Here is a 21179-nt window from a genome sequence, read left to right as displayed (position 1 = left end):
AGATTTTACATTTATGTGTAACATTCGACCCAAGAGCTTTATTGAACTGTAACCTCTGTTTGTGTACATTATACTGTCGAAACAAATTCTGTAAGTTTCATGACGACTTTAATTAAGTAATGATGTGCCCAATCACGAAAGCCACACGGAAGTATTAGGATTATTAAGGGACTGGTTACGATTCAACTGATTTCGTCTTTAAAAACTAAAACGAATATTGATATTACAAGAGCCCACAAACATTGAACATTCCATTTGCGTTAATGCCGTGTGACCGTCTAAGTGCATTTTTATTTGTAAAACACTTTTGCTTTCGTTCAGAGTTAATACGAGATATTTTATTAACAAGATAAAAATCCACTTACAAAATATGGACAGCGTTACACTGCAAAATAAACAATATAAAAAAATTATTCCGTGGTGTATAGGACGCAACCGAGCTACAATTACGGATACTTCATTATCATACTGCGCCCGCGTTGCCGGTGTCGGTGATATTTGTGGAATCCAATTTTGAATTCACAATATTCCCGGCGTTTCTAAAGCTATCTTCGACTACGTCGTCTTCACTGTCCGCAGTACGGGGACGATGCCGGTAGCCTCGCCGGCCATAACCGTAATTATCCCCATCATACCGGTACCCGGTATAGCTCGTCGGCCCGTAATCGCTTCCGTAACCGTATCCGGTATTAGCCGCTAATTTACTGGGGTAATCACTACGGGGTGGATAACCGAAGGGATAGGGCAAATAATACGATGATAGTTGGTCGTTATAGCCATCCGCATAACCTCGAAAACGGGTGTCATAAGCGGAGGCGTACCCGTATGGTCTGTTAATGTACGATGTCGCCTACGCGTTCAGAGAAAGGATTAAGTATTTTAAGTACAATGGTACAACAAAATTGAAAAATAATTAAAAATAAAATCAACTTATCATAATTAAATTTATTTATTCGTTTGTGTGTTTAAGAATCAGATTAATTTGTCCTCAACATTGCGGATCAGCATCATGTTCTGCCAGCTCTGGTCAACAGCCAATAGGTGACCTCAATGATTGATAATTAACTATTATGCAGCTGGTTTTACGTACGTCATACGGAAACTGCTGGTATCCATCAAACCCATAACCGGGATAATTATAACCCAGTCCGTACTGAGTGGCTAACAAGGCAGTTAGATATGATCCCAATAATCCCGAACTAAACGGAATGCCGGAATACGAGGGATAGCCGTTATATGGGGGAACCTGCGGAGATCCGTAATTCGGAGGATAATACGGCTGGTTCATGGCGTACTGTGTGGTTGCCGGTTGGTATGGCGCCGGTGCAGCCGGTTGCACCGGAGGAGCGAAATAATACGGTCCTGATCCGTTGGCGATATGGTACACCTGGATGTTGTCCACTACTGCGTCTTCATGGTCCTGGCGACGTGTTCGTACCAAAGAGTGTGGCTTTGTTGGTGTTGGAAACTGTAGGAAAGCGGTTTGAATGTGCTTACTACATAAATGTTAACAGAAAAAGAGACGCGGGATCAAACATTTTCTCGATCAAATTTGGTCTTGAAACAAGGAACAGAGTTCGTACCTGGGAAATTAATATTAACAGTGACAACAGTTTGAATTGGCCGTTCAGTTGATATATCATCCTCCGCAATTTTTGCATCAAAATGAAGTACTATACACGATTAACAACATTAATCAATAATAATTAATACTCTGTTATGTTAAAACGCACAGATCAGGCCGCAAAGTTTCAAAACATCCAGATTACACAGCGTTTTCAAATCATATGGTGTCAAATATTCAGACAAGACACTGAAGGGACTGGAAATCATTTGCGGCGAAACAGAAGATCAAACTCAAATTTTTCTGGACAAGATTTTACTATGAAGTACTATCGTTCTCGAACCTTGAGATGATTATCGACAGCGATCGTACTTTTCTGGCCATGACCATGAAATTCCGAGTTACATAAATCCCAGATTATACAACCAGATGATTCATAAGTACAGCTGAATGTTAGACCAAAAATCACAAAAAACTCCCAGCAGGATCATGACTTCAACCGGTAAAGCTCGGTATATTCAGTGAAATCACGTAATCTCCGACGCCCCCAAATCTCCAACAGTTTTGACTTTTGCCAAATAAAAATTTATTTATCAAATCCAGTGTCCAAATTAAACACAGCCCCGGAAACAACACAGGAATTTTCCAGGCATTATTCACAACTTCTAGAACACAGCAAAAATTCTAAAAACGCCTACCCAGGCTTGTCAAAACATCCAGCTGAACAAATACATCAGTTTGTGTTCTTGTATCATATCTGCACTGCATCCACCGCTACTTCACAACTCAGTATTCGGTCCCACGAGCAGGCGTAATTCCCGTCGAATATCCGCATCATTAGGAGCCATTTTCAAAGCAATTAATAAGTCCTCTTTCGCGGACTGCTTGTCCAATAGCCTGGCATGAGCTGTGCCTCGCCGATAATATGCTTTAACGTTCTGCGGATCAAATTTCAAGGCCTTGGTACAGTTATCTACCACCGATTTGTAACTGCTTGACTGCAGCTGGATGGCAGCGATATTCAAATACAAAGAGCATATCAAAGACCGAAATTCGCCCAGTAATTCCCGAGCGCCAGAGTTTTCTAACAAAACAAAAAGACAACAATAAATATCTTGCAAGTGCAAAATCGGAGCGATCAAATCACGCTAAACGTACAACGTACGTACATGATGGTACATCTGATGGCACCGTAAAATCTCTCAATTTACATAAATAATATTCGCATCAAAATGCGTAAATGCAACCAATAATTTTCTGGACGACTCAGAGTCTCGGTCTCAGCCATACCTTTTGCGAGATTATCAAGTGCTTCCTGATCAATGACCAACAAAGCCCGCATGGCCCGTGCAAACCGTCGCAGAGCATACATTGTCTGCCCCGATTTAAACCACCCAACACCGCGTTCTTTATGATGCTTGGCTGAATCCACCAACTGAGCGGGATTGAGCTCCCATAGCTCAGGAACTTCTTGGAAAGACATTAATTCGATCTGCACTTCCACCGCGGACACAGGAGAGGAACCGGTTAGTGCCGGCTGCACAGCAGTCTTTTCCTTGGTGTGGATTTGGAATGAGAACCGAGAGAGCTCTTCAGGTTTCATATGCTGCAGAATTTTGTCCAACATATCATCCAGTTCAGTGTCGCTTTCTCCTATAAAAATGAGCACATACAAAGTGACGATACACTGTCAATTTACGCAACCAAAAATTAATAAACAACGATAATCGATACACTACCCAAATAAACAGCAATAAATAACGTAATTCTCAAATAAATCTCGATTTTGTTTTCACCTCAGCCCTGTTCCAAACCATCTCTTTTTACGTTAAACTAACCGATTTAAGCAGAACTCAACTCTACTCAGCTTAAACTCAACTTTACGTAAAACCAGAACTTTAGGTAAAGCTAGCTGTCTTTACTGTAAAAGGATAAAATCGAACCGAATTTTAGAATCCACAAATTTAACGAATGACATAAAAATGATTCAAATAACAAAAGCTCCACAAGCATTGTATGTAACCGCCTAAAGACTAAAGCTCCAAAAGCAAAAAATCAGAATTTTCAAAGGGGAAATTAGCGGTATAATATTAGCGGTATAATTACAACAGGAGCAATCCGACAACGAAAGAGTAACCTATTACACTATCATCATCCATGGTTTGATTAGTCGATAAATAATAAGTTTCCTGCTCACAAACTCGTACCGATGACAATTTCAGCAACCCCCGATAATCCCGCTCGCAAATGCAAACTGCGCTCACTCAAAAACTCCTCAGTTGTAGTTCCACTGGGATCAATACGTACACGGCACACACTGCCATCCCGCGGACATATCAGTCCGACGCCTTTCCGCAGCATCTGTTTTTTGAAGGTTTTATCCGCCGCAAACTCCCACGGATTTTCGCCAGCCGCCGGTACGACAGCCGAAGCGTCTCCATCTCCATCAGACATGGTGAAGGTAAATAAATTCCGTGATGGCGAAATTAATTGCGGAAAAGGGAAAATAAGTTAGATAACCAAGACGATTAGGCCTTGGGGTCTTTCACGGGATTCTCAGCAGGGAAATCGCCAACCTCAAAAACTTCGTCGGTTTCCAAATGCTTGCGAATGGATTCGCCTTTTTCGGCCAGAATATCTTCGATGTTTCTATTAACAAATATTTTAGTTTTAAAAAGACCACATATTTCAGTTTTAAAAAATGCTCACATTTTTCACGTATTTTAGTTTTGAAAACCTCATTTAAAAATATAAAAAATGTTGAATGCTTCTACAAACAATACTTTAGATTAAAAATATCTTCACATTGCCTTTTAATTATTACTCAGTTTTCCCAGCTCAAAAATAAAAAAAATGACAAACTTCAATATCCGCTAACGGAAATGAAGAGATTCATCCGCAGCACAGCAATTAAATTTGAATTTAATTACATTTGTGTATTTAGTAAGCGATTCGCTATCACGAGTCGTAAATTACAAAGAAGTACTGTAACTAAATTCTGTAAAGTGTACGATGCGAAATTTAAAAACTTACTTGACCCCGGGCGCCAGGTCTTTAAACACACCAAGATTATCCGCAATCAAGTGATAGTTGTTGCAGTTCGAGCACTTTATCACCACCAGTCCTATCTCGTAACCAGCTCGCGAGATCAAACGGTGAGTCCGCTGACCACACGGTTTACAGGTGAATCCCAAAGCGATTTTGGTATCAACTTTGGTAAGCGGCTGCGAAGATTCTCGGAGTTTCTCGGTGGAATACGTGGAGCAGTATCTCAGAACCGTATTTTGACTTCCAGGCAGGGTAGCGCGAAGTGGAAGGCGAATAAATTCTGCAGGTTGATTTACCGTGAGATGTCGCTTTAGATGCCGAGAACACAATGAAACTGTACCACCTGCCAAGCGTAAAAACATGTTTCCATGAAAAATAACCAAACTAAGTTATATTATAAATTATTGACTATGACGATCAACAGGTAATAATTTATGACGATATTTCTATAAAATTGCGAAATTTTTCTGCACAAGTGAAGCACAGAAAACAAAATTTCGAAATGCCGTGCGCGTCGGGTGAGACAGGAACCGGAAGCAACCGAATTTTTCATGTAGCAACCACCTCATCGTCAGTGAAATATGCACTGCCGGCAGGCAACGGCAACCGGCAACCGGCAACCTGGCAACGTATACAATAAGCAGTGAATATTATTCCTGATTATGTTTCGTGTCCAGTGTCCACTGTTCAGTGTATGAACGAGCACATTTATCTTTGACTTATGACTGCAAAGTCATAATTAACCAAAAAATCCTAATTACTAATTAGGAAATATAAGGATTCCTTATTCTTTTCTTGGAAAGAGTTTGTTGCTTGTTATCAAGACGTCCCGGCGAGTCGGCGGCGTCCGCGCTTGTTCCGTATTAATTTGTCCACAAAGCGCCGAATGTATATGGTTTACCCGTAAAAGTTTAACCACAAAACGGTTTCTCGAAATCTATATTATCAAAAATGAATAATGAATAATAATGAATAACTGATGACATTTCATGTTTACGTGTTGCGGTATCAGGATTTCTAATATACTTTAGTATATTGCTGCAGCCCCAACATTTGATTTTATGAATATAGTTGCGATACTGACTAGGTCCTGAACCCGATGTAGATCAGTTAAGGTATTAAACAAATATTGCGTTATGGTTATCGATTGCACGCTAAGTTAACAAATCCTCATCCGGAATCAACAGATCTTAAAATGTGCATAGTAATAACAAAATTAATGTAATATCTGTTTTAAGCAGAACGTAGTGTACGAGTACTGCCCGAGGAAATATAAGCATTAAACCACTAACGGCTTGCTAAATTATTATACCTGATGCTGAGGCGCATCCTCAACAGCATGTAACACAAGGTCTAGGTCAGCCGACAACATGAACACACCGGCAATGCTGCAAAAATGACTAATAAACTGCCGAAATCCTCCGCAAAACTACCTCGACAGTTCCGCTGGCCATAGGCCCATACAGTTCGTTATGCAGCACGACGAAAGGTCGGTATGCTTCTGTTGACGACACTGGTCGTGTCAGTTGTTTAGAATTGTGCAATTCACCTGCACAACAATGCCGGCTACACGACAACCACGCAGCTCATTACTGACCAATATCTGTTCATGGCCTATTTTTGGTTTTATAATAGTTGCGCTGTTCCTCTGTCTCCCAACCGTTTCCGGCACACCTTTTTATTATGGCACGTATAGGAGTTATGGCACGGTGAGTTAATGTGTAATTGTGTATTGTGAACTTACTCTCTCATACAAATCACAATGATGAAGATCTTGTTGTCCTTTACCACGCATTTTTTATCATGATTTTTTACCAAGCATCATGATTTTTGATCACGCATTTTTTCTGCCGGCATGTTTATAGGGTGACACAGTAATTACAACATCACACGCAAACGGCGGTCCAGATACGCCTCATTCCAAGTGGCAAGTGGAGTGTCTGGATGGAGAAGCTGCCATTGGTATGAAAACGTTTTACAGCATTTCTCCTGGTTTGATTTGCTTTAACTTTTTCGTTTGCAGGTATTTTGTAAGTATACTTTTCCCAAGATTATCGTTTATACTGACATTCCCATCAAATTGTGGTTTTGGCATACGGACTACTTTGTGTTGCCGGCCCAAGCGGATTTTCAATTGTTGACAAGCGTTAATTTGTACGCATTGATAAAGTTAATGGCTTTTTTTTATTTTTCAGGGACAACGTGTTTGATTTCGGGGTAAGTTGACGGCAAAATTTCTCAATTAATTTGGTCGTCAATTTCTTGTTTCACACAAGATGGCATTTATGCTGGCGCGCTTCGTTTCCAGCTTAAATATATTATGTCTAATTATTTTTGGTAAACTTGCGATTGCATTGGAGATTGCTGCCATGTTTGTGATGTGCATGTTGCAAACAATGATTATTTTATTGCAGGGCATAACACAACTATGGTGCAAGTTTATGTTTCCTTACAAAATATCAACCAGGAATGTGTATCCTTATTTCCCCCAGTAAGCAGTCTGATTCAGAATTAATTGTCAATGCGGTAAAATGTGTTGCCGGTTTCAAATGCTGTGGTGTTTTAGTTGCATTGTAAAAAATTACACGGTGGACTTCTTCTGCTATGATCCAAGAAACCATACTCGAAGCGCCAATACCTTCATAACCGGTACAAATTGCCGTGACACAGCAGCAAAATAAAACTGCGGCACGGAAATCAGCTCCCAGTTTTTATTTTACAGGATTATGGGATAACGAACTATCATTTTGGGTGTATCGAACAGCAATTGATCCCAGTCAACCATACAAATGCTGCGTAACACCACCGGGATATTACATCGATTATGTGTCCTGCTATTATGTATGGACTCACGATCAGGTCCGCCCCTTAAAAACTGCGTTTGGACAATTTTCCCTTAAATGATTAATATTCCATTAGTTATTTTTTCTTAGTACTGGGAATATTACGATTCGCAATTCTTCCTGTTGAACTGCGCGACCGGCTACGTAATGACCGGCATTTCCAAGAAGCTTAGTCCGATCATCCCAACGGAATACCGCATCGAGTGGCTGCAGTGCTGCCGGTTAGGATACGGTGCCATCGTGTCCCTACCACCGCCCATCGTGGCCACGCCTAAAGGTGGCCCAGTGGCCTACTCAGCCAACAACGCCCTGACCGCGGTGGATATTCCCTCCGACTACGCCCATCAGTACCGCGGGAAGCGCTCAACGGATCGCCCGACGGCTCAGCATACCAAACGCCACACGGCCTTCGCAAGGGAACACCCACTTCCGGGAGATGGGCCGTTTATGCAGTCACCTTTCTTGGATACTGGGCGTCACCATGAAGACACCGCCCATGAAGCCGATGGGACAAGTAACGCTAGCAAGCCGTCGGTATCGGACAAGAAAATCACAGAGCAGGATAAATCCCCGGTCTTGATGGAATCCATGTGATGCTCAATTGTTTTCTGTTAAGTTCAAACAGAAGTTGTTTTGCGGTTTTTGCTGATCTGAATTATTTTTGGCAGTTATTGTGTTGTTGGTTCATTTTTATGTGTGATAATAATTGCCCGTGCATTGGAGTAGGCTTAATTTGGATTCTTTTTGCATTGCACAGGTCAAAACTTTTCAAGTAAATAAAGTCGGAAATGCAAAATGAGTTGTCGCTTCGCTTTTTGTATAATTGATTCCAGCCGCATTGAATTTATAATACCGATTGTTAAATTTGTAATAATTTTATGCACACAGATTTGTATAAGTAAAAGTTGTGCGCATAAAAATTCTATGTAGTTAATTATACGAGTGCATGCATATATTAAGAGCTCCTGTGAAAAGTCGGCAAACTTCGATATGTTTCGAGAGGTCAGTTAAACAGACACTCATTTCGGCAACAAAGCCAATTAACGTGCCGAAGCGCTGCAGTAAAATAACCACCAGCAATATTGCAATATGAATTACGGTCAGCAATTTGCGGAAGAGCATCATCTTGCATCCTTACCTTTTCGCTACAAATAGCTAATGGGCATTGTCGGCGTGTTGCTTAATAATGATACGCCTATATTTCGTTATGCGAATATGTGCCACAACACAGCCACTGGCCTTGTATTCACCTTTGATCATGACAATGAACAATCACAGATGTACAAACTACAAGACATGCCGTTGTCTATGCCGGCACGTTGCAGTAACCTCGAACAAAATCGTTTCTATCAACTGGATTTCGTTATCATATTATATCACAATATAGTAATTATGTAAAGTTCTCCCGTACAACCGCGCCCTTGTTTTGCATCTCATTGGCAGTCCATCCCAATTAAAGGGGTTCGTCAGCTGTTGATCATAATGATGAGATGTGGGTGTCTTTCGTTATATTATGTAGCGCTATGTAGCATATTGCAATGGACGCTGGTGTCGGGGACATATTGGTACTATGCTATGTACAGAGGATATCCAACGGTAAGAACGGACGGTGCCTTGTATCACTATTATGCATTCATGCAGTGGACAATTTGCGAAATACAATACAATATATAATTTGCTTCTGCCAGATTTTATGTGTAATTAAAAAAACTGTTTTTAAAAAATTAGCGCAGAGATAATCATTTGGTCACTGTGTCGTGTTGGCGCCAACAGACGGCGTGTGCACCGGTAATGGTTCTAACCTACAGTAAATCCTAGGGGGACAACATCATCTCCACATACCATGGAGCACAAGCACCCGGCACACAAAATCAGCCTAACCGGAAGTGGACGGTGGAATGTTTCGATGGAGAAGCCGTCATTGGTAAGAACCGTTTTTTTTATTTCGCACTGTGCATTTAACACACTTTTTGTGCGGTTTATATAAAATGTTAATTTTTGCAGGTATTTCGTAAGTAAGCCAAAATTCCAAAGTGTCCGCATGGCCTGTAATAAATGTGCCTGGTTTGGTTTTTTAGTGACAATATCTGGGATTTTGGAGTAAGTCTGATTTGGTTAATTAATTGTAGTGTGTACATGCATGAAAAACAGTTTTGAAAGTCAGAAGCACCTGCGAGTACTTTTAATTTGGAACAACGTCTTCTGAATAACAACAGAAAACCTGTCGGTTGGAACGCATAATTATTATATGATGTTCTACTTCTGCAGGCTTTAACTTATGTATGGTGCAAGTTTATGTTCCCATATAAACCACCATCGAATGGATTGTATCCTTACTACCGAAATTGTTTCATGCATGATTATCGGATAAACTTCTTCTGCTATGATCCCGGAAATCATACATTAACACGCAACACATTCGTAGTCGGTATGTTGGTTGCATCGCTGCAAAATGTTGCACCAGGCGTGGCACATTTCAACAAAAATTTTTCTTCAGGCTACTGGGACAACGATTGGGTGTTCTGGACATTTACCCCCAACACGGATCTCATCCAGCCATATAAATGCTGCCAAACGCCACCGGGATACTACATTGACTACGTGTCATGCTACTATATTCCGACTCACGATTTATACTGGGAGTATTACGATGGGAACTACTTCCTGGTGAACTGCGCTACTGGCTATGTAAGGATACGTACGAATTTACAGTCTAAACATCTTTTACCTATACCGGCTATACGACATATCTTTCCTTATCTAGATTAATTATAAATTTGTCATTTTCGAATTGTCATTTTGGAATTATTATTAAGTTACTGAACCTCTTTAGAATGACTGAACGAAGTTTTTGTAACTCGTGGCGCGCATGGATAAATTGAATTAATTTTTAACCTACTACTGGAAACTCGATTTTTAGTTTAATCATTAAGGTATCATTTTACATAATTACGCTTAAGGTAATTAAAAAAGATACATTAATAATTAGTGTTACGTTCATGTAAACCATTATCTCGTAAGGAAGTTTTCAAAATTGTGCAGATTGTACTGTACTCTGTACCTCGAAGCTCCTAATGCCCTCTTTCGAATGCGAATGTTTAGGTGGTAACGGGTACCGCCGCCAAATTCAACCCAATCCATCAAGAGTACCGCATCGACTGGGTCCAGTGCTGCCGCCTGGGATACGGCGCCGTGACCGCTCTGCCACCGCCCGTCATCCAGCGGCCAGGCAAGCCCCCGGCCTACGTAGCATCACACAACACCGTGCAGACGGATATTCCGCAGGCCTACCAGCATCAGTACCGGCGCCGGAAACGCTCCGCCCTACCCACCGAATCCAACAGCATTGCGATCGGCAACCAGACGGTCTTCGCTGAAGATCCTCTGCCGGCGGATCACATACACAATCTCCGGGCGCAGGAGAGCCAACGACATTGGGAGAACGCGGAATTCTTCCACAGTGGATCACACCATATGCATCCGGATAAACCGTACAGCGGACGGGTTAGCGATTACGATCTGCCGGGTCATCATTTTGTTAACACGGAAATTCCCTTCTTTCATCCAGACGTGCTCAATTCGCATGCTTAATGATCGTCGTACATTGTACAGGTGGAATTTCACGGTAGTAATAATATTATGACTTTCCAGTGTATGGCTCATGCTTATAATTGTTAGCTTTAAAGGAAAACGCTGTACTTATTTGTGATACTGTTGAAGCTGTTGACAAAGTTATTGTTAAGAGACTTTGGTATGTCAAGTGCCAAAAAAATTCTGAGACCAAATTTCGCTAGCTTGGAAGTTGACATTGACCTGCAGGACGACTGACTTCAGCTGTTCGCCACAAAAATAGTGTTGTACAAATTTTCACTTCCGCTTGGCGGAAGTGCGTACTGTGCGTACGACGGTACGAGTATCAGTGTTCACAGCATCGCAGTCAGTGATCGCACTATCCAATAAACTCCACCACACTGTCTATCTGGGGCGGGTGCGCTTGTATGCAAAACTCCAACAGACGATGTTGTGGAATTTTTGTTTTGAAATCTTCAGTCTTCACCGAAATGGCAGCGTACATTTCAGTTATCATTAGTTAAACTTGCGTGCACGGTTTTAATGTTTCTACATCGTAAACACTAAACAGTAATATTTTAGTTCAATAGAGCGGATCTTTCTCTGAAGTTTATTGCAGTACTCGCTTCGCTGCAGAATGTCTGCGAGGGGATTTTTGTTGCTATATTTCTCCTGCGCGTGCGTGCCTCTACTGCTAGCCTCCATTTCCCCAAACAGTGATACCATCCCCAACGTTGCGACCAAGGATAGGACGTTACCGAAGCACATCGGAGGCGAGGATGTAGAGAAACCAGCAGAAAATCCACGGCCGCCCTCCAAGCTCCATTTTCATGGGAAGGATACGAAAACTCCTAAGTTGCCTAAACACCTTCTCGGTACATCCTCCGAGTCTGAAGAGAAACCCCACACCGTTCACAAGCGATCCATCCTCCCACAGCACATCGTGGAGAAATTGTATAAGGGACGTCCGCAGGAAGGACAGACGAAATTGCTCACGGATCGGCCGTTCTGGAAGCCCTGGAAACCGCATCAGTTCGGTCAGCTGACGGCGAAAGATTGTCCGGCTGGTGATCCGCTCATTCTAACGCCGCTGATCCGCAATGGGAATATTTCAGAGGCGCAACAGTTGGCGCGAGTACGTTTGCCGGGCACGGATATTGTCAGCTACAGGTAAAACTTGAAAAACTGACTTTGGTTGTGCAATGTTAGCTAAATTAATTATTTACGTAATATCTAATTTAAAAAATTTAAAATAATACTTTTTTTGGTTGGTAACATTTACTTTTATTCACCTTAATTTGCAGAGACGAGCATCGCTCACAATATATTTTTGGTAATATGTACTTTAGCTCTAGTTGTTAGTGTGTTTGGTGATTTTTATAAATTATTCGTCTGTTTTAATTTCTACTGATTTAAAGAGTTTTTAGACATAGAAGAGTGAAAACAAATTAGTAAAAATTAATATTGTTACATATGTACTGTTTTGCAGAGCCATTTGGTACAACTATGAATTGTGTTACTTATCTTGTGGAAAAAACTGGAAAGCTGAACAAAAATTTGAATAAGTTTTTACAGAAGATTTTTGTTGCAAACGTTCCTTACGGTTTTGGTACATAATGTTTTGTGCCGTTTATTTAGTGGTTATTTCACGGTGAACCAGTCCGACTCGAGCAATCTGTTCTTCTGGTTCTTCCCGGCGGAAGTGGCCGTCCCGGAAGACGCTCCGGTCTTACTGTGGCTGCAGGGTGGACCGGGCGCTACCTCCATGTTCGGTTTATTCGACGAACACGGCCCCTGGTCGTTGACCGCTGATTTTCAGCTGAAGCCGCGTGATTATCGCTGGAGCTTATTAGCCAACGTTATCTACATTGATAACCCAGTTGGCACGGGTTTCAGCTTTACCAAGACGGACGCCGGATATGCACGGAATGAAGATCAAGTCGGCAAAAATCTATACGAGGCCCTGTTGCAGGTATGTACAAGAAAACATCAAGATCTGCAGAAAAGTATTCAACATTCAGTTATGTGTTGTTCCTATTGATCTTTGCAGTTTTATGAGATGTTCCCGCAATATCAGCAAGGATCACTGTATGTATCCGGAGAATCGTACGCTGGGAAATATGTACCGGCGCTGGGTTACACTATCCATGTCAATAATCCCAAAGCGCCGCTTAAATTGCCTTTTAAAGGTTGGTTGTCATTACCCATCTCCGCAGTCTCCTTTTGCAAATAAAGTAACCTTACTCGTAGGGTTTAATAAGTAATTGTTACGGTATGTTACGAACGTAAAATGAGCCCTATTGATGCGCCGAACTTGATTTCTCTAACGTTTTGACCACATTTTTCAAAACGATACTTCTTACTCAAACGTATCGTTTTGAAAATTTCTTAGGAAGTATATGCAATTTGCACGAAATTTTGAAGCTGTTAATACAAGAAAATGGGCAACCCTGTAGTACAAAAACTCTGGAGCATATATTTTCAGGATGTGCGTTTTCCGGAAGCCCATTATATGGTACTTATTGTGGGCACTGTGGAGACCTACATAGCTACCACAGCGGACATTTCGTTTAAGTCTCGCTCCGGTCTGCTAATGCACGCCAACTTGCATTTTTCTAGTTATTAATTGGTTGTTATTAATAATTTGATCCCTTGTCGCTCAATAATCAGTTAGCTATACATTTTTTCCAGAATGGCGTTGTTTCGTGGACTTTTTATTATCTGGGATTTTGTTCTGTGTAGGCATTGCTTTGGGGAACGGCTTTGTTGATCCAGAAAACATGCTGGATTTCGGTGATCTTCTATACAGTCTTGGCATGGCCGATATCAACGAAGCGGAATATTTACGCAACGAAACCCTGCTGATTCAGGCTGCCATTCGGGCAGGTAACTTCCGAGAAGCCTTCAACATTGAGGATCCGCTTGTTGATGGCGATATTTGGAAGTATCCCACTTACTTCTACAATATTACCGGCTCGCGGTTTTATTATAATTTCCTCTTATCTGCTGATCCCGAAGGGCTGGCGTATTATTGGCAGTATGTCAACCAGTGCTATGTGCGGAAAGCGTTACATGTTGGTAACCAGATTTTTGATGGAGGTAAGAAATGCTGACTAGTAATAATTTGTAATTTGTGGACCACAAGAATTGTTGCTGGACTGGGCAATGTTAATTGTAGCGGTATTTTTATAAGTGCATAATACGGTTACAGTAGCACTTTGTACATAATACTGGCTATATGTATCTGTACTTATGATGCCATACCACAAATAACTATAGACATTGATTTTGGTTAAGTGTCTTAGAAGTTAGAACCGAGTAGATAATTTACCCCGTTATTGCCATTTGCGAATTTCTTTTGAGTTAAATTTATTAAATTCAGGGTGTATAAAATTTTATTTATTTTTTTGTCACGATGGCTTTGCTTTTAAATTACGGTAAGTGTAAAGCTAAAGTATCTTTTGCCAAACGAGCAAATTTGTGGATGCTTGCTAATTACTGTAGTAAATACTGTAAGTAAAGCATCTTTACTACCATACATAGATGAGCGTAGAGCGATGGCAGAAAAGCGGCGTAGCTTACCACGTTAATAGTCGTCCACAAATTAAGTAGCTTACGATCTCCTTCTGGTGTTTACGAAGTAATTTTTTTTTGTTTGTCAGGGGTAAAGGTTGAACAGTTTTTGTTGGAGGATATTTTCCAAACTGCAAAGAATTATCTGGTCCCTTTACTGGAAAATTACCGCGTTTTAATTTATAATGGTCAGTTAGACATCATTTGTGCGCTTCCATTCACCGAAAAATATTTGGAACTGCTGGATTGGAAAGGAGCAGCCGACTATAAAAAGTCCACAAAATATATTTGGAAAGTGGAGGATAGCGACGTGGAACCAGCTGGTTATGTGAGACATTCTGGAGAATTTTATCAGGTTGCTGTTCGTCGAGGTAACTGATTTGTAGCGCTGTTTGTGCTACACTGTAAGAACTAGGTTTCTGCCAATTTCTGTATAATTTTACTGGTATTTGGTACATTTCGATAACTTAAGTTGTTCTTGTTATGTATTAACCTGGGGAACATTTTACAGCTGGACACATGGTGCCTTATGATCAACCGCGTTTTGCCTTCGACATGATCTATCGTTTCCTCTACGGCCAAACATTCCACAACTGAAAGAAAAGCGGTGCAACAATTCTGTCTACCTTCCCGGTGATTCTAGAATTTTGTGATACTTTGCTCAAGTTCCTTTACAGTTTTATGTGTCTTCCAGTTTTGTAAATTGTTTTGTCGAATTCTGCTAGTAAGTATTTCGATTCCTTCGTTTATTCGAAATTAGCTTTTGCTGACTTTGAAAAGTTTTGGAGAACTTGTAAAATAAATTGGTGTGCAAGTGGCAGATAATTTTATTGGAGGCAACTTGGAAAACAGTAACACTCTGTTTATAAGAAAATGACGCATTAAAGCCAGAGAAAAATTATAAAATAGACTTTCGATAGCCGAGTAAGAAAGAGAACATGCAGTTGCATGAGTTTGTTCCCATGCTGGAAGTCTTTAGACAGACTAGCAGAGTATGCGCTCTACTGAATGAAAAATCCTGGATACCCTCTGGACGACGTGGGGAATCCCGCCAATCCTGATTTCGCCGGCGCTGCAGCTCCATTTGAGCCGGTGTTAAAACCACTGGACGGACTGTTGAACAACCCATCACTTCGGCCGGTCAAACTCGCACCACTTCCGCTGACTGGGGCGCCGTCGTATCCCATCTGTCCGTATCCGCCGGCTCCCGCAAACCCGGCATTGGAAGCCAGACCCTGTCCATAGCCACCCTGTACCGGTGCCGGGGCGTAATTGGACGTCGTCAGCGGCTGCAGTACCGCCGTGGCGGGCGCTGCATAAAACTGCGGGCCGGTGGCGAAGGGAGCGGCTTCCGGAGCGCAGCGGTTGGCCTGCAGCGTGGCGGCCATGGGGGCCGGGATGATCTTGCAGGCGCAGTAGCTGGGAAAGCGGAAGGTGTCCACGCTGGTCTGCACTTGACCGGAAGCGTCCGTCTCGATGGTGTTTAAGCGGTGCTCGGATTCCCGCTGGATGCAGATGGACTGGTAGGCGGGCGGGATGCCGACGTAGTTGCAAGGTAAACGAAAGTTGTCTACCCTGTATTTGATAAAACAGCTTTTTGACATTATGCCGGTAAATGGAATCAAAAAGTAAGCGTAATGTAGAGTGGTAATTAACTGCGTAAATAAAAATTTAATAGATAGTTCTAGTAAGTTAGTTAAGTTAGTTCTAGTAAGTTATAATTATTATCAGGGTTTATGTAAAGTTTATTAAAAAGTATGTAAAGTTTATTAAAATCTACTTATGTGATTTACGTAAAGTTTATTTTAATTATCAGGGTTTATGTAAAGTTATGGTATGTAGTAGTACGTTAAAGTTCGGCATTAAGACTTACGTGCACCGTTCGATGGTTAGACCCTGGGTGAACGGACCGAAATTGATAATGAAACGCCGCTGACCACGAATGTTTTCGGCTTCCTGGGGATAGATGATGTCCACTTTGGACTGACACAACTGCAGTTGAGGAGCTTGGTTCGGAATGTCGGGGTCTAATACAACATATCGAATATATAGCTCAAGATGGTGAAATTACTTCTGCTGTTTATTTAACAGGTTCTGCATATAAAGAAATACCATCATCGGCTAAACCCGAAGAGCCCTTGGTCGGAACCGCGCCCTTCAAAAACGCCAGCTTTGGATCGCTTTCCAGAGATTTTTTGTTGGTGTCCGTTCTAGGAAAAAAACCATTGAACTAAGCCGGTATCTTACGGAAGAGTACGAAGTATTTATCGAAATGATGACCCTTACAGTGGATAATTCGACGCGTGTTCGCAGAATGATTTTCCGCAGCTGGTCGTAGCCGGTTTCGAGCTTCGTGATCGAGCACTAACACCGGCTTTCTGCTCAACAAGGATTAGAATTATGCAGGAGCACAAAGCAAAAATAGAAAAACCAAGCTTCGCCATGTTTTTGTGAAACGAAACGAAATATCAATGTAAGAAAATGATATTTTTCCCGTTTTAGGTACTAAGTTTGGGTTTGTTTACCGTTCCAACTTGAAATTAAATGAGCAGCTAGATTATCCTGTTTTATATGGTTTTGCGCTTGATATCTCTTTCAGCGATTCCACGTGTATACCCAACCTAACACTTGTAGGTTCCTAAGACTTCTGAAGGTTTTGTTCACAGTTAAAGGTGCGGTATTGTTTGTTGCAGTGATATTATTTTCGAGTGAATGTGAAAGTTTTGAAGTTTACTCTAGCGATACGCATTCACTTCGTTCCGGAAGTGAGTAATGCTTTCTTCGCTGCTCTTTACGAAGCTATAGCTTGAGGCATGATTCCAAACTCGTTCGCTCCCACAGGGTTCATGATTTTTAACGATAGCAGATACTTGACTTCGTTTTTGTGTATAATTACAACATAATCTTTGCCTCGCGGTGAGACGAGTCAGATGGGTGTTGAATCAAATTTACTTATGCCGGTAGCTGAGTCAGCGCACTCTAGAGTAACGAATCGCACATAATTAACCTTAAATCTGTTCTACGGTAATAATATTTTTTGATGATTCTCCGCGTCCGTGGTTAAGTAATTGTACATACAGATTACACGAAGTACCTATAAATTTATAGTTAAATCGAATCTATCGATTCAAGTTTCGTATTTCTAGCCATAAGAACATATAAATATTCTACTTATCAGGTAGCAAAAAAGGTAAAGTAGAAGTACTGATTGTGATTTACGACGACTTATGTGCAAAATTTAAGTGAATTGCAAAATCGCCGTGAACTCTATAGCAACTGAACGAATAAGGCGCATGCCGACGAAGCAGGAAAGGTTATTGCACTTGTTTTACGCAGATACTGTAGTATGTAGTATGTTGAATTAGTATTAATCAGTTGTTCAGTAGTACACATTTCGTTAATTAACGATAAGTATTGTACATGGATACTGTATGTACGTGTAGGCAGCTAACGCTGTATAAGTTGCAGTACTTACTTACAATATTATTAATAAGAATAAGTGCAAGTTCTGTATTCTGCTTTTTGTAATTTAACGCAGATATCGAAACGGAACCCATGCTGTTAGAAAGTGTGGCCTCCACTGCCCATGCACAGAGCTAACTCTTAGCGGCGACCTTTTGGTAATACTCAATACTGGCAATTATCATGTCATACTTCTCACATGCATCCTCGTTGTTTCCTAGTCCTCAGCCTGTTCCATTTATTCCCACCGAACGTCTCAATAAACACTCTACCACTTTCGAGCAGTACGGTGACCTTGAGAAGGGCTTCCCGGAGAACTCTCGCCTGAATATGAGCCATATGCCGGTCACGCGTCAGCCCTACTGGAATACCACCGCCAGTCCGGTGGCAGCAGCTGCATCCTATCCTTGTAATGCAAATTTCAGTCCAACCAACAAGACCACCTGTTCCTTTTGTTTGAGAAATTTTATTTGTTGGGAAATTGTCGACGAAACGTGCAAGCAGTATAGTCGGCTGCAAAAAAGTGTTAAACATAAAGATTAAATCATATGTCACATTATTTCGATTGTAAATTATTATTATGCACAGACCACAGGCTAAAACTGTGGCCGTGAGAAAAGGCTACGAATATTGACTGAAAAGTGAAACCTGATAAGTGATAACCACTAAGTAACCATCAACATTTCCTATCATGAGAGGAAATAAATCTGAGAAGTAAATGATAGTGCAGTACTTCTGTATAAGAGATGGATACCATCAAAATGTACTGTAACCTTTAACAATCTCAATTACTGTAAAAAAAGTGACATGGTTAATTAACAGAGATAAGGTTGTTAAACGGTCGCATTATGTCGCCCGTAAAATATTGCATGTTATTAAAGCTATTGTGTGCATTACTCTTAAATATCCGAATATCGGGCATGTATGATGGCGCCGGGAGTTTTCTTAAGTGCTTATGGATAGTACGCGATGTACTTACTACTCGTGGTTACTAGTATCCGTTCTGGGTGTTCAGGAATTCGAGGCATTGTCAACACAGCTTTCAAGGGTTTCTTACGTTAGCGGGATCCTTTCCGGTAATGCATACACAGAAATCAGCAGTCAAGCATGGCATGGCACTTATGGTTACAGTCGTTTTTGGTTAACACTTAACAGTCGTTATGATTTTTGGTTATTGTAAACAGAACGAAGAAAACGTTGCATCTGTGGTTGGACTCTCGATAAGATGGAGGATCATCAACTAGAAGAAGAAGACCATGCACCGGTCAGTACTAAGCGTTTCAAGAGACCGCCCATGCAACGCGGCATCTCGCTGCCGCTGAATATTTTGCAATATTCCGGGTTTGCCTTTTACGAAAAGGAAATATCATCCTGCGCGGCACGAATAATAGCGTTTACTATTCTATTGTCCGGTTGGTGTCTAGTGGGAATAAGGGTGGCCATGGTGTACCTGCGTTTATATCCACCGAATACAGCAGCAAAGGTCAACCTTTTGGATGCGGTTTTTTTATCGCGATTTCTCGCCATGGCTCTGCGCGGTGTCGCACCGCTGACAATATTTTTCTTTTTGAAAAGACCAAAACTTTCGGAAATATTGGCAAAATCAAATCAGTTCCTTGGCGAGGTATTTTCCCGCAGCGATTCTCTACGCGAACATGTCGGCAGATGGAAACAGCGCATGACCTGGTTGACGTTATACGCATTAATATTTACGGTTGTAACGGATTGCAGCACATGGTATGGAGAATTTACAGCACTGGGTTGGACGGCCACCGACGGAAACGTATTCGCTTCCGTTCCTCTGTTAATACCACCCTGGGCGGCTGTCACATTCTTTGAAATATCCAGTTCATTATCCTATTTTTTATCGGTACTTGTATCCATTTTGTTGATTGCCTGGTCGCTAATGCTGCAAAGCTGTATTGAGGAAATCCAAAAACAACTGACCAAGGAACGATATTTATTGCTCCAATTGAAAGGTCATAAAATGAACAGTATTACGAAAGATGTGGCGGATGCTGGCAATTGTAATGCCAGCGCAAACTCTCTGCGCAGCATTCTGCATCTTCATTCACAGCTTGTGAAAATCTGTTACGAGGTCAATGAAACATTTGGGCTGACCTTTGCCGTGTCGTACGCTTGTGATTTTATTTCGCTGGTCGGATTCATGACGACATGGGTGATGAATCCAGACGCGCTGATGTCGAATATCTCTACGACCATTGCCGGTGTTTTACAGACGTGCAACCATGCGATATGTGCCGGGATATTTCTCATACCTCTTTTCCACATGCACGAAAATGCACGTAAAAAATACCGCCACAGTTGTAATTATTATTACTGTACTGTTTTATTGCACGTGCCTCCACGCAAAATCGAGCAAAAACAATACAACGTAATTTTTTATAGTTACATTCAGAGTATAATATCGTCGCGCTTACAGTTTTGTTATTTTGAAGGCTGTTGCCTTTAAAAGAATCAAATGTTTTGCATTATGATATGTGGGTTATTCCAGCTTATTGTATTTCTTACAGGCGCTAGGAATCCATGAGGGATTATGCCAATATGCTGATGTGGCAGCTGGAACTCTCCAGCGTATGGAGGTAAAACAGTTTTGCGACAGCACGCTCATTGAAAAGTAGAACAGTAAAAACAGTTTAATCAGCAAAAATATGAACCTTAAATTTTGCGCCTATGAGCGCAATGCCACCCATTTCTGGACTGCACAAGAGTACAATACAGACTATACAGCATAACAAAATGCGCGATAAAAACGTTAATTAATATATTTTGCTGTTAAAGGGCAACCATCTCCGAAGAATTTTAAATCTTTTCCTGGAGACTAGCAAGCATCAGCCGATAATGGTGGACGGTCTTCACATTGTGCATGCCACTCGACAGCTTTTTATTGCGGTACAAAAACTGCAGTAGATGCTTTCTTTTTAAATTGTAACCTCTGAGTTGCAGTTTATGTCTTGTCTTTGCGAAATTTAATAAGGCCGGTATAGTAATTACGTAATATTTTATTCGCAGACTTTTTCTATATGCATCTCATTCGTGGTGCTGGCTCGAGAAGTTCTTCAAAAACCCGAGAACACCACCAACACACTGTGGGTCAA

The 21179-nt window shown here is 41.3% G+C and overlaps 7 protein-coding genes across 8 annotated transcripts; 3 read left to right on the top strand and 4 right to left on the bottom strand.

Moving 5' to 3' along the window:
- Positions 1–463: 463 nt before the first annotated feature.
- LOC129588393 (uncharacterized) lies at positions 464–1843 on the bottom strand. The gene is made up of 3 exons (XM_055482588.1): positions 1584–1843; positions 1091–1468; positions 464–850 (listed from the first exon to the last, which is right to left on the bottom strand). Exons 1-3 carry the CDS (start codon positions 1659–1661, stop codon positions 464–466), a joined length of 843 nt encoding a protein of 280 aa, XP_055338563.1. The 5' UTR covers positions 1662–1843.
- A 39-nt stretch (positions 1844–1882) lies between these two features.
- LOC129588390 (uncharacterized) lies at positions 1883–4018 on the bottom strand. The gene is made up of 3 exons (XM_055482586.1): positions 3772–4018; positions 2855–3217; positions 1883–2648 (listed from the first exon to the last, which is right to left on the bottom strand). The coding sequence occupies exons 1-3, from the start codon at positions 4016–4018 to the stop codon at positions 2344–2346; spliced, it is 915 nt and encodes a 304-aa protein (XP_055338561.1). The 3' UTR covers positions 1883–2343.
- Positions 4019–4071: 53 nt separating this feature from the next.
- LOC129588396 (DNL-type zinc finger protein-like) lies at positions 4072–5124 on the bottom strand. The gene is made up of 2 exons (XM_055482592.1): positions 4598–5124; positions 4072–4213 (listed from the first exon to the last, which is right to left on the bottom strand). The coding sequence occupies exons 1-2, from the start codon at positions 4972–4974 to the stop codon at positions 4093–4095; spliced, it is 498 nt and encodes a 165-aa protein (XP_055338567.1). The 5' UTR covers positions 4975–5124; the 3' UTR covers positions 4072–4092.
- A 912-nt stretch (positions 5125–6036) lies between these two features.
- LOC129588394 (uncharacterized) lies at positions 6037–8243 on the top strand. The gene is made up of 7 exons (XM_055482589.1): positions 6037–6321; positions 6478–6574; positions 6636–6829; positions 7027–7103; positions 7179–7261; positions 7335–7471; positions 7546–8243. Exons 4-7 carry the CDS (start codon positions 7054–7056, stop codon positions 8047–8049), a joined length of 774 nt encoding a protein of 257 aa, XP_055338564.1. The 5' UTR covers positions 6037–6321; positions 6478–6574; positions 6636–6829; positions 7027–7053; the 3' UTR covers positions 8050–8243.
- Positions 8244–9498: 1255 nt separating this feature from the next.
- On the top strand, positions 9499–11234 carry LOC129588392 (uncharacterized). Its single transcript, XM_055482587.1, has 4 exons — positions 9499–9555; positions 9724–9883; positions 9953–10143; positions 10558–11234. Exons 1-4 carry the CDS (start codon positions 9511–9513, stop codon positions 11044–11046), a joined length of 885 nt encoding a protein of 294 aa, XP_055338562.1. The 5' UTR covers positions 9499–9510; the 3' UTR covers positions 11047–11234.
- Positions 11235–11483: 249 nt separating this feature from the next.
- LOC129588388 (probable serine carboxypeptidase CPVL) lies at positions 11484–15505 on the top strand. Of its 2 annotated transcripts, XM_055482583.1 has the most exons (7): positions 11484–12195; positions 12664–12997; positions 13076–13214; positions 13511–13540; positions 13768–14124; positions 14688–14969; positions 15110–15505. In XM_055482583.1, the coding sequence occupies exons 1-7, from the start codon at positions 11663–11665 to the stop codon at positions 15193–15195; spliced, it is 1761 nt and encodes a 586-aa protein (XP_055338558.1). In that variant the 5' UTR covers positions 11484–11662; the 3' UTR covers positions 15196–15505. The 2 variants fall into 2 exon arrangements, with proteins under 2 accessions (XP_055338558.1, XP_055338559.1); XM_055482584.1 differs by lacking the exon at positions 13511–13540 and having other exon boundaries at positions 11485–12195; positions 15110–15502.
- On the bottom strand, positions 15369–17119 carry LOC129588389 (uncharacterized). The gene is made up of 4 exons (XM_055482585.1): positions 16885–17119; positions 16711–16808; positions 16472–16625; positions 15369–16173 (listed from the first exon to the last, which is right to left on the bottom strand). Exons 1-4 carry the CDS (start codon positions 17040–17042, stop codon positions 15600–15602), a joined length of 984 nt encoding a protein of 327 aa, XP_055338560.1. The 5' UTR covers positions 17043–17119; the 3' UTR covers positions 15369–15599.
- Positions 17120–21179: the final 4060 nt, after the last annotated feature.

Source organism: Paramacrobiotus metropolitanus, unplaced genomic scaffold (genome assembly GCF_019649055.1).
Source record: "Paramacrobiotus metropolitanus isolate TYO unplaced genomic scaffold, Prichtersi_v1.0 Parri_scaffold0000029, whole genome shotgun sequence".
NCBI lineage: Eukaryota > Metazoa > Tardigrada > Eutardigrada > Parachela > Macrobiotidae > Paramacrobiotus > Paramacrobiotus metropolitanus.
The sequence above is the reverse complement of the archived record's forward strand: the minus strand, read 5'-3'. Positions and strand labels throughout refer to the sequence as shown.

Coding starts and splice junctions, on each gene's coding strand:
- LOC129588393 (XM_055482588.1), bottom strand. CDS start 1,661: ATGCAAAAATTGCGGAGGATGATATATCAACTGAACGGCCAATTCAAA. Junction 1,469..1,583: donor TGTTAATATTAATTTCCCAG/GTACGAACTCTG, acceptor GCTTTCCTACAG/TTTCCAACACCAACAAAGCC. Junction 851..1,090: donor ACCAGCAGTTTCCGTATGAC/GTACGTAAAACC, acceptor CTGAACGCGTAG/GCGACATCGTACATTAACAG.
- LOC129588389 (XM_055482585.1), bottom strand. CDS start 17,042: ATGGCGAAGCTTGGTTTTTCTATTTTTGCTTTGTGCTCCTGCATAATT. Junction 16,809..16,884: donor CACGCGTCGAATTATCCACT/GTAAGGGTCATC, acceptor TTTTTTTCCTAG/AACGGACACCAACAAAAAAT. Junction 16,626..16,710: donor TTCGGGTTTAGCCGATGATG/GTATTTCTTTAT, acceptor ATGTTGTATTAG/ACCCCGACATTCCGAACCAA.
- LOC129588396 (XM_055482592.1), bottom strand. CDS start 4,974: ATGTTTTTACGCTTGGCAGGTGGTACAGTTTCATTGTGTTCTCGGCAT. Junction 4,214..4,597: donor GACCTGGCGCCCGGGGTCAA/GTAAGTTTTTAA, acceptor ATTTGTTAATAG/AAACATCGAAGATATTCTGG.
- LOC129588392 (XM_055482587.1), top strand. CDS start 9,511: ATGTGCCTGGTTTGGTTTTTTAGTGACAATATCTGGGATTTTGGA. Junction 9,884..9,952: donor ACGCAACACATTCGTAGTCG/GTATGTTGGTTG, acceptor ATTTTTCTTCAG/GCTACTGGGACAACGATTGG. Junction 10,144..10,557: donor TGAACTGCGCTACTGGCTAT/GTAAGGATACGT, acceptor GCGAATGTTTAG/GTGGTAACGGGTACCGCCGC.
- LOC129588390 (XM_055482586.1), bottom strand. CDS start 4,018: ATGTCTGATGGAGATGGAGACGCTTCGGCTGTCGTACCGGCGGCTGGC. Junction 3,218..3,771: donor GGTTGCTGAAATTGTCATCG/GTACGAGTTTGT, acceptor TCATTTTTATAG/GAGAAAGCGACACTGAACTG. Junction 2,649..2,854: donor ACTTGATAATCTCGCAAAAG/GTATGGCTGAGA, acceptor TTGTTTTGTTAG/AAAACTCTGGCGCTCGGGAA.
- LOC129588394 (XM_055482589.1), top strand. CDS start 7,054: ATGTTTCCTTACAAAATATCAACCAGGAATGTGTATCCTTATTTCCCC. Junction 7,262..7,334: donor CGCCAATACCTTCATAACCG/GTACAAATTGCC, acceptor TTTATTTTACAG/GATTATGGGATAACGAACTA. Junction 7,472..7,545: donor ATGTATGGACTCACGATCAG/GTCCGCCCCTTA, acceptor ATTTTTTCTTAG/TACTGGGAATATTACGATTC.
- LOC129588388 (XM_055482583.1), top strand. CDS start 11,663: ATGTCTGCGAGGGGATTTTTGTTGCTATATTTCTCCTGCGCGTGCGTG. Junction 12,196..12,663: donor ACGGATATTGTCAGCTACAG/GTAAAACTTGAA, acceptor CCGTTTATTTAG/TGGTTATTTCACGGTGAACC. Junction 14,125..14,687: donor TAACCAGATTTTTGATGGAG/GTAAGAAATGCT, acceptor TTTGTTTGTCAG/GGGTAAAGGTTGAACAGTTT.